Below are 11,965 nucleotides of genomic sequence, written 5' to 3'. Positions count from 1 at the left end.
TGGCGGCCATCTTGGTTGGTTGACCGGGTCACGCCACACATTTTTAGCTCACCTGGCCCGAAGGGCCAAGTGAGCTTTTCCCATCACTTGGCGTCCGGCGTCCGTCGTCGTCGTCCGTCGTCCGTCGTCGTCGTCCGTCGTCGTTAGCTTTTAGAAAAATCTTCTCCTCTGAAACTACTGGGCCAAATTAAACCAAACTTGGCCACAATCATAATTGGAGTATCTAGTTTAAAAAATGTGTGGTGTGACCCGGTCAACAAACCAAGATGGCCGCCACGGCTAAAAATAGAACATAGGGGTAAAATGCAGTTTTTGGCTTATAACTCAAAAACCAAAGCATTTAGAGCAAATCTGACAGGAGTTTAATTGTTTATCAGGTCAAGATCTATCTGCCCTGAAATTTTCAGACGAATCAGACAACCCTTTGTTGGGTTGCTGCCCCTGAATTGGTAATTTTAAGGAAATTTTGCTGTTTTTGGTTATTATCTTGAATATTATTATAGATAGAGATAAACTGTAAACAGCAATAATGTTCATCAAAGTAAGATTAACAAATAAGTCAACATGACCGAAATGGTCAGTTGACCCCTTTAGGAGTTATTGCCCTTTATAGTCAATTTTTTACCATTTTTCGTAAATCTAAGTCATCTTTTACAAAAATCTTCTCCTCTGAAACTTTTGGGCCAAATTAATCCAAACTTGGCCACAATCATTATTGGGGTATCTAGTTTAAAAAATGTGTGGTGTGAATCGGTCAACCAACCAAGATGGCCGCCATGGCTAAAAATAGAACATAGGGGTAAAATGCAGTTTTTGGCTAATAACTCAAAAACCAAAACATTTAGAGCAAATCTGACAGGGGTTTAATTGTTTATCAGGTCAAGATCTATCTGCCCTGATATTTTCAGACGAATCGGACAACCCTTTGTTGGGTTGCTGCCCCTGAATTGGTAATTTTAAGCTAATTTTGCTGTTTTTTGTTATTATCTTGAATATTATTATAGATAGAGATAAACTGTAAACATCAATAATGTTCAGCAAAGTAGGATTGACAAATAAGTCAACATAACCAAAATGGTCAATTGACCCCCTAAGGAGTAATTGTCCTTTATAGTCAATTTTTAACACTTTTCATAAAATTGGTAAATTTTTATTAACATTTTCCACTGAAACTACTGGGCCAAGTTCATTATAGATAGAGATAATTGTAAGCAGCAAGACAGTTTATTACAGTAAGATTTACAAACACATCACCATCACCAAAACACAATTTTGTCATGAATCCATCTGCTTCCTTTGTTTAATATTCACATAAACCAAGGTGAGCGACACAGGCTCTTAAGAGCCTCTAGTTCGTAAATCTTAGTTATCTTTTACAAAAATCTTCTCCTCTGAAACTACTTGGCCAAATTAATCTAAACTTGGCAACAATAATCTTTGGGGTATCTAGTTTTAAAAATGTGTGGGGTGACCCGTCAACCAACCAAGATGGCCGCCACGGCTAAAAATAGAACATAGGGGTAAAATGCAGTTTTTGGCTTATAAATCAAAAACCAAAGCATTTAGAGCAAATCTGACATGGATTTAATTGTTTATCAGATCAAGATCTATCTGCCCTGTAATTTTCAGACAAATCAGAAAACCTGTTGTTGGATTGCTGCCCCTGAATTGGTAATTTTAAGGAAATTTTGCTGTTTTTGGTTATTTTGAATATTATTATAGATAAGATAAACTGTAAACAGCAATAATGTTCAGCAAAGTAAGATTTACAAATAAGTCAACGTGACCGAAATGGTCAATTGACCCCCTAAGGAGTTATTGTCCTTTTTTAGTCAATATATAACAATTTTCATAAAATTTGTAAATTTTTATTATTATATTCCGCTGAAACTACTGGGCCAAGATCATTATAGACAGAGATAATTGTAAGCAGCAAGACTGTAAAGTAAAGTAAGATGTACAAACACATCACCATCACCAAAACACAATATTGTCATGAATCCATCTGCTTCCTTTGTTTAATATTCACATAGACCAAGGTGAGCGACACAGGCTCTTTTGAGCCTCTAGTTTAAACTAGATACCCCAAAGATGATTGTGGCCAAGTTTGGATTAATTTGGCCCAGTAGTTTCAGAGGAGAAGATTTTTGTTAAAGATTACTTAGATTTATGAAAAATGGTTAAAAATTGACTATAAATGGCAATTACTCCTAAAGGGGTCAACTGACCATTTCGGTCATGTTGACTTATTTGTAAATCTAACTTTGCTGAACATTATCACTGTTTACAGTTTATCTCTATCTATAATAATATTCAAAATAATAACCAAAAACAGCAAAATTTCCTCAAAATTACCAATTCAGGGGCAGCAACCCAACAACAGGTTAACCGATTCATCTGAAAATTTCAGGGCAGATAGATCTTGACCTGATAAACATTTTTACCCCGTGTCAGATTTCCTCTGAATGCTTTGGTTTTTGAGTTATAATCCAAAAACTGCATTTTACCCCTATGTTCTATTTTTAGCCGTGGCGGCCATCTTGGTTGGATGACCGGGTCACGCCACACATTTTTTAAACTAGATACCCCAATGATGATTGTGGCCAAGTGTGGTTTGATTTGGCCCAGTAGTTTCAGAGGAGAAGATTTTTGTAAAAGTTAACGACGACGGACGACGACGGACGACGGACGACGACGACGGACGACGACGACGGACGACGGACGACGACGACGGACGACGGACGCCAAGTGATGAGAAAAGCTCACTTGGCCCTTCGGGCCAGGTGAGCTAAAAAAGGTTTTATAAAATTGGATTATAATTAGACTCAAGATTGCTATATATATATAGTGTGGCCTAATATCCCCTGCACTTTATAATTAGGGAATATAGTTTTGTTTCATTGTGTTACAATTGACAAATTGTAAAATTCCAATAACTTAAATAAAAGTGGTCAAATATAAATGATGGTACTACATATGTGGTAAATTAGACAGAACAATCCTACACAGTATAAACCTTTCTGGCAAATGGTCTCATAGATTGAAACCATTACAATACTCCAAAATAAAGTGCTATTATTCCCATAAAAACAACTGTATAATATGATCAACTACACAATTCTTACTATTATATATATGGAACTTTTCACAAAAATGTTATACAAAAAAGAGTCTCCAGAAAGTGGTTTTGTTACCCTACTCTATATAAAATGTTGAGTTGTTATTGTCACAATACTTTAAAAAATTGTCACTGTATAAGTGTTGGGATGTACCCAGTATTGTCCACCATGTTTTTGTTAGATGCATTGAATCCATCTGATGAGTTAAGCCTTATTCAACTGATTTTGATAGTTCGTTTTTGTGTTCTTCTGTTGCACCACTGTCCCATATTAAAGAGAGGATGGTCACCAGCTATCCTGTTTGACCCCACTAAATTCTGTATGTGCCTGTTATTCATTGGTTGTCATTTGTTACGATGTAACATATTTGCTTTTGTTCATTATTAGTCCTCTACTAAAGAAACCTAAGGGGACTAGGTTTGCATTCTATCTGTCTGATTGCATGTCAATCCAGCAAATCAGTTTTCAACACTTTATTTATTTATGCTTAAAGGTATTGATTTGAAATTCGGTATCTTAATTTATCAAGTTTCAGTTTAAGCTTGATTTTTTCTGGTCTTAAGATTTTGTGTAGGGTCATGGTCCTTAGACTTAAATATGGTAATTTGTTTTCAACACATTTTTTCGTCAAGAAATTAACTTGGTTTTTGTGATATAGTTCACACCATGTTATAGATCGAATAAAGAATTTTGTTCCAATACAATGAATTTTTAACATGTAGGGACTACGGGTATACAATTCTACAAATTAGGAGAGCTTTACAATATAGCATGGCCAAGAGCATATCACAACAAATAATTCTACCTAGTATGAAATCTTTAAGTCATGTTTCTTGAGTGTTTAAACATGCATAGACAAGCAGATAAAACATTACCAAAACCACACTTTGTAACGCATGGAAACAATTAGATCAATTAGTCGTTTGTTTCAATGTTGATGTACTTGGTAAGTAGTACGAGGGTCCGACAGAAATCAGCTGTAAATTAAACTATCTTTTTCCGACTTTTATCTTAGTCTCTTCATATAAATTATATAAGTTTTTGGTGGGGTTCGTGTTGTTTATTCTTTAGTTTTCTATGTTGTGTCATGTGTACGATTGTTTTTCTGTTTGTCTTTTTCATTTTTAGCCATGGCGTTGTCAGTTTGCTTTAGATTTATGAGTTTGACTGTCCCTTTGGTATCTTTCGTCCCTCTTTTAGAACGGAAACCCATAATTGTAGTTGCATACACAAGTAATTCGGATTTTGGTGGATAGCTGTCACATCGTCTTTTAAACCACTTTTGTTTTAGATAGTAAATAACAAGAATGTGTCCCAAGTACACGGATGCCCATCCGCACTATTATATTCTATGTTCAGTGGACCGTGAAAATGGGTGGAATCTTTTATTTGGCATTAAAATAAGAAAGATCATATTATAGGGAACATGCGTACTACATGTACTAAGTTTCAAGTTGATTGGACTTCACCTTCATCAAAAACTACTCATCAAAAACTTTAACCTGAAGCGGGACAGACGGACGAACGGACGGACGCACAGACCAGGAAACATAATACCCATAACTGAGGCATACAAATTCCAATTGATTGACTCAATCCCTAGCAATTACGACGTACTAACATGGTGAACGCAATATAGATCAAACCTCGCCAAAGATACAAAGAAAAGTCAACGAGACATCCCTTTAAATGTCTTGTTAAATGACATGAATTTAAACTACATATTATAAAAAAACCAATAGAGTATATGCTATTTGTTGCTGCTTGTTTTTTGTTCAAAGTATAGTCTTACCTTTTCAACACTTTATTGAACTTTCAAGACTACTGACTGACATTCTAAAAACAAAAGCAAATATGTTTTGCACTTCAGTTTTGGCATGCATATCAATTATGTGGTCATTGTTTTAAATGTACTGTTATTCAAAATACTACTTAGCAAAGGCATAGATTACCTTAGCCGTATTTGACACATTTTTTATCTCGAATTTTGGGTCCTCTATTCTTTTCAACTTTGTACATGCTTGGTTTATTAACTCTTCTGATCTGAGCGTCACTGATGACAATGGATGAGTAAATTGTAGAAGAAACGCTCGTCTGGCGTATCAAGTAATAAGCTTGGTACCTTTGAAAACTATTTTGCAAATATTTAAAACAAAAATGTCATAGAAATACATAATATCGTCAAACGATTGGATCTTCATCCTATGACTTTTCATGACTAGAAGATAATCATGTAATAATCACAAGGAAAACGACATTTCCAAGAGTAAGTCTTTCTAATTTTAACTTATGTTGAATTAATTCAGGTGTTGACCTAAATTTCTTGGCACAAAAACAGAATATACATTTTTTCTCCAGTATACAAATTTCGGAGTATATTTATTTTGCTGAGGATTGTGACAAAAACACAGCTTGTAAGGCGCAACCATTTAACTAGGAGGTGCGCAAAATTTATCGATGCCACCAGTAAATGTTTTCTTCAAAATTTAACACTATAAGGAATGGGGGAAATCTGCATTCAGAATAATTATTGTTTTGTCATCTGCTTGACCAGAATATTTTTTTCTCATCAAATTAGGAATCAGAATGTGCTTTTAGGAAACATACACCCCCTCTTTTTGATGTAAAATTGTCGTTTTCTAAAGGCTTTATTTCAATTCGACTGTTATAATAATTGATAAGAAGCTTTTTCATTTTTGTTTTATCATTTCAAACTGGATAACTTACTGTACTATTTTCAGTTTTGAAATAGTTAACGTTACGTGTACAAAACTTTATACTGTGCACAATGATCACCATTTTGATCGCAGATCAGTACAATGTTTTTGTTCTGATTATAGCATACAACACGCACATCAGAGTTTTCCCACAAATTAATCAAGTTTTTAAATGTTTTTCCCGTCATGTTGTATTTGTATTAGATTTCTAGACACACCACCGACAACGAAGACGTTGCCACTACGGTCATTTTCTGTGCCGTAAGGATGAATCAAAGACTTGTGAAAATTCCACACTTCCTTTCCATTCATTTCATAACAACATACATTCTTATTTGAACTGTCCGAACAGAACAGATGGCATTTTGATGCGGAGATATAAAGCAAGCCAGCTGCAGTCAGAGTAAATAGTTTCTTTCCTGTAAAGTCAAAAACGACAACTTTATCTAGTCTGACGTAAATTTTACAATTTGACTGACTCAGTCCCCAACAATCACCTCCGTACTTGACCTTCTTCTCAACCATACTTTTGCGATAGTTAAATATTTCGAAGAATCCTTTATTTCCGTATGTGATTGCAATGCGATCCGAATCTAGAACAGCTATATCATACGGAGCTGCAGAAACTGGAATACAGCCGATGTAGTTACCTTCTTCGTTGTACTCTAACAGGTGTTGTTTTATCTTTTAGTTTGATCAGTTTTTCCTCTTGTGAATGGAACTGTTGAAGAAACTTGTCACATTTCGATTTGCATGTTTCTGAAGATGATTCAAATGTTTGAATAAAATTTTCTTGCAGCTCGTCCAAGTGACTATTTCTTTGTTTTTTCTTATCTCGGATAATACTTCTAACATTTTTTTCTTGCATTTCAATATCATTTTTGGTAGTATTTCTATTGGTGTGTAACGGAGATGCGCAGCTGTGTAATAATCTCCCTTTGCTAAACACGGAATGACGCAAAATGAACTATTTCACTGTCAGAGAAAGGAATTACAACGTGCATATTTAGATAAATTATGTGGCAATGATTTGGTAGACGTTCCATCCAACTTACTGAATATTTAAGAGAAGATTTGACATTCTCATGGTGGAATTATACCTTCTTATAGGGACCTGTAAAAAGTATAGACTTGTTACAGAAATATTTGGTACGGGGTCTCAAATTGACCACTTGGATTTATCATTAATCCGCTTCACATCATTTACAACATGGATTTATCTTTAATCCGACCATTGAATTTGCCTTACATATCAAAATTTAGGTTTTGATTTCACTGCTGTCATGTAACTTATGTGAATTTTTTTTAGGACCAGAGTGGTTAGGTTATACTAGTACTTCCGAAAATGTGAGTAGGGGTATCTAGTATAGCTGCTACTGGTGAGATTTACATTCATTAGTCAACACTTTGTAACACCATATTCCGGTGTCTTTCTAATATACCCTCCTCTTCAAGTATCCACTGAATTGTTTTTTTATTCAAACCAGTATAACATGACCTACCTGTTGCAGTTATTGTTTAAATTGTTCTCTAACACTTAAAATATCTGCAATTGTGGCCGCTGTACATAACTAAACAATATTTTATCAATCAAATAAGTATATCAAAATGACGAACATCTTATTCTTAAAGACAACTGCTATGTGAAAAAGCAGCTTATATCAGTGTTTATGAAATTACGGCGGCAACTTCCTCATGCAAAGTTGACCTTAGTTGGATGTTCCTATTATTTTTATGTCTATTTCATATACAGCTCTTCTACTGGTTCAGTTCTTAGACAAACATGGCTTTCTAAATTGTTGGTTTTGGCCGTTTATGCTGACGGTTAATCCAGGGTGTGCTGGCATGGGATGCATTAGAATTTCAATAAAAAATGGGTTTTAATTAATTGTTACTATTCAATTTCCGTACTTCCGTCTATACGTCCCTTGGTCAATTGTCATTTTAAAAGCAATCCGACACTTCGAACTCAGACTTCTTTTAAACTCATATGAGCGTTTGTTTTTTCATACATTAGAGGTAAAAGAGAAGAGTTGAGATTTCAGCCAATATTTTATATTGTTATGGAATAACCGTTGCACAAATGATATCGGATATTTTCCTTACGTCGTAACTACAATCCCCTTCCCTTTCATTAATTTTACCTACCGAATTAGACTTTTTACCGGATTTGTAATCACATAAGCAACACGACGGGTGCCGCATGTGGAGCAGGATCTGCTTTCCCTTCCGGAGCACCTGAGATCACCCTTAGTTTTTGGTGGGGTTCGTGTTGTTTATTCTTTAGTTTTCTATGTTGTGTCATGTGTACTATTGTTTTTCTGTTTGTCTTTTTCATTTTTAGCCATGGCGTTGTCAGTTTGTTTTAGATTTACGAGTTTGACTGTCCCTTTGGTATCTTTCGTCCCTCTTTAACATTGTAAGCCCCGCTGCAATGTTGCGTCTGTCCCAAGTCGGATGCCTCTGGTCTTTATATTTTAGTATGTATTCCCAATTTTAATTCATTTATATGTTTTGGAGTTGTGTTTAATATCCGTTGGAGTCCATCTGCCGTTTTCTGCTCTTTTGTCGTGTTGTTGTTTCTTTGATACATTCCCCACTTAAATTTTCAACTTTACATACATCTTTTATATTCTTCAAGTCGGTTAATCAATATAAGACTCAAGGTTTATTATTGCTCCAAATGCAATTCGTCTATTTTATTGTACATAAAATTCAATAAATGCATCATTTTTTTTAAAGGGATACAGGCATGATCAACTACTCGGTTGTTTGTTAAAAATATTAAATCACAATTAAGACTAAGGATAATTTGGGTACCTTTGATAACTTTTGACACCACTGGGTCGACGTCACTGCCAGTGGACGTTTCGTCCCCGAGAGTATCACTAGCCCAGAAGTCAACACTTCGGTGTTGACATGAATATCAATAATGCGGTCATTTTTTAAAATTTCCTGTTTACATAACTTTGAATTTTTCGAAAAACCAAGTATTTTGTTATCCCAAACATAGATTTCCTTAGTCGTATTTTGCACAACTTTTTTGAATTTTGGATCCTCAATACTCGTCAACTTTGTATTTGTTTGGCTTTATAATTATTTTGATATGAGCATCACTGATGAGTCTTATGTAGACGAAACGCGCGTCTGACGTATTAATTATAATTCTGATACCTTTGATGACTATTAAAACGGAAAAAAATGTCTGGAACAATTATAATTTGGGAAAAATGTTACTTGTACAATACTTTATACAAGGCACAAGCACCACCGTTTTCATTACAGATAAGTAGAGTTTGTTTATCGTTATTGTAACATACAGCACTTGGAGCAGAATATTCTTCCAAATTAAGCAAGTTTTTATATGATTTCCCGTCATGTTGTATAAGTATCAGTTTTCTAGACTTACGACCAACAACGAAAACGTTGCCACTACGATCATTTGCTACGCAAAATGGATTGACCAAGGAATCATCGTGAAACTTCCATACTACTTGTCCATTCATATCATAACAACATACTGTGCCATTTGAATGGTTTGAACAGAAGAAGTTGTGTATTGAGGCAGAAATATATACGTCGGTTTCTGCATCCAACGTACATTCTTTCTTTCCAGTAATGTCAAAAACCTCTACTTTATAACATATGACAAAAATTTTACCATTTGACTGACTCAATCCCCAGCATTCAGCCTCGGTTTTTATCTTCTTTTCAATCCGACTATTGCGATAATTGAATATTTCGAAGAATCTGTTATATCCGTATGTGATTGCAATGCGATCCGAATCTAGCACTGTTATATCATACGGAGCAGCAGACACTGGAATACTTCCGATGTAGTTACCTTCTTTATTGTACTCTAATAGGTTTTGTTCATTTGTGTAATTCGCAAACAACAGATGTCCATTAGGTAATATAGCACAACCTGTAAAACGGAAAAATCTTTCTTTCTTGATTTCAACCTTTGTTGTCAATTGAAGTTCAATGCCAGCGACATTACACAGGGGTTGTACGTTTTTCGGCATTTGTGCCTGCTCTATTTTTAGATCTTTAATATCTAAATGAGAGACATGTTCAGTGACGTGAATTTCCCCAAACTCTTTGACCACCCCATTTGATAATCTCTGAATATCACTATTTAAAACCAGGTTGAATTTGTAATCGTATAAAGCATCAGTTGCAGTTTTAATGGATTCTATTTCACTCATTACAAGTTTGTCAATTTGACGCGTTCCAAGAAAAACTTGTAGTTCGGAGGCAAAATCTTTCATCTGCAATATTTGATCTTTCAGTGAGATAAGCTTATCTTCAAGTATATTTAACTGTTGAAGAAGGCTGTTACTACTTGATTTGTATGTTTTTGTTGCTGATACCAAAGTTTGCATTAGCTTTTCTTCCAGCTCGTTTAAATGACCATTTATCTTTGTTCTTATTTTTAGGATAATTGTCCTGATATCTTTCTCTTGCTTTTCTATATCATTTGTGGCAGTATTTCTGCTGTTGACGCAAAGAGTTATATTACGCAATGTGATCTCGATTGCCTCCTGTAAGTCAGATATAGCCGTGGATTGTCTTGCATTTGTAGCAGCAACATCTATTGGTATGACATCGGGACAAGATCTGTGCGCAGTTGGTAAACATACCACGCAAATAGCTTGATCATGAGATTTACAAAACCACTCGAATTTCTTGTCATGTTCGCTGCAAGTGAAGGGGATCTGGACGTGTTCTATCTTCCGATAATCTTCAATAGAGATGAGTTTATGGTTCCTAGAGGTTTTGGTTTTCTTATGAGTTTTCTCACAATCTTCACATAAACCCTCTTCACAACTGGTGCACCATTTTCTAGCATTCTGATGGGTTTCATCGTACATACAGGGACCACAAGGTATAACGGTTGTCATAATCACACCTACGTTAAATGAAGAAGCTTTAGTGATTAAGGTAATATACATTTGAATTTTTGTAAACTGCTAATTTATGAATATAACTAGTATCTTTAAGAAAGTAAATAGAAACTATTGTAGCTGTATTTGGCCAAATGTTTTGGAATTTTAATCCTCAAACTCCTCAATTTCGTGCTTTATTTGGTCTTGTTTTCTTTTTTTTATTCGAGCGTCACTGATGAGTCTTTTGTAGGCAAAACGCGCGTCTGGCGTTAATATGAAAATAATCCTGGTATCTATGATAAGTTTATTTTTAACATCCCAACATTAAAGTCATAAGAAACGAATGACCGGTGAAAAATAATGTTCTTCCAATTCTTAAGGTTCATGTGGACCCTATGGCTAAAATGGCTGTATTTTCACCTCAAAATTTACTCTGAGTACAGACAAACCTGCGCATCTATAAAAAATTTCAGGCATAGCATGCCCTAGATAAATACATTGCAAACATGTTTTATGTTTTAGAAAAATAAAAACTTACCAGAATTTTACCGTGCACTTTTTTTCATTCCTCCGGAAGGTGCCAAAATAAACTAAGTTGGGAAACAGGTTTTAGAACTTCCCCACAGGTAATAATTGAAGTGAGCTGTATTAATTGACATGGACAATAGATGGACAATAGATACATGACAATACTTGGATATTTAAAGTGTGTACCTGAGTGGACCATATCAAGGTAAACTCAACTGTTTGTTAATTTTATCATCTTCTGCAGGGACGAAAAAAAGTGTACGGCAAAATCCAGTTAAGTGATGATTTTTCTAAATAATACAATGCATTTGAAGTCTATTTATCTAGGGCATGCTATGCCTTAAAACTTTTCCAGATGCACAGGTTTGCCTGTACTCAGAGTAAATTTTGAGGTGAAAATATGGCCATTTTAGCCATTGGGTCCACATGAACCTTAAACCAATGCATACACACATCATAAACTTAGTCTTCTGTGCACGAATTTATCATTTTATTCGTATAAATTTTCAATCGGTCAGTATTGTTGTGAAAATATGGCAGGTAATTAAAGTTCGTGTTTTGAAGCCGAAGTTTAACGATTGTCACCTGTTTGTCAACACTCGACAAAATGTCAACAAAAAAGCATGGAAATTGAGCACGTGTTTAACATGTAATTTTAGATAATAGTTTATTTTAGGGACATCCATGCATATTGCGATCACCGGATTTTTAC

At 34.9% G+C, this 11,965-nt stretch overlaps 1 protein-coding gene across 1 annotated transcript; it reads right to left on the bottom strand.

The window, feature by feature from the left end:
- Positions 1-9,069: 9,069 nt before the first annotated feature.
- Positions 9,070-10,740, bottom strand: LOC134692551 (uncharacterized). The gene has a single exon (XM_063553008.1). It carries the CDS (start codon positions 10,738-10,740, stop codon positions 9,070-9,072), a length of 1,671 nt encoding a protein of 556 aa, XP_063409078.1.
- Positions 10,741-11,965: the final 1,225 nt, after the last annotated feature.

This window comes from Mytilus trossulus, chromosome 12 (assembly GCF_036588685.1).
Source record: "Mytilus trossulus isolate FHL-02 chromosome 12, PNRI_Mtr1.1.1.hap1, whole genome shotgun sequence".
Lineage (NCBI taxonomy): Eukaryota > Metazoa > Mollusca > Bivalvia > Mytilida > Mytilidae > Mytilus > Mytilus trossulus.
Note: the sequence above shows the minus strand (reverse complement) of the source record. Positions and strands in the feature narration are given on the sequence as shown.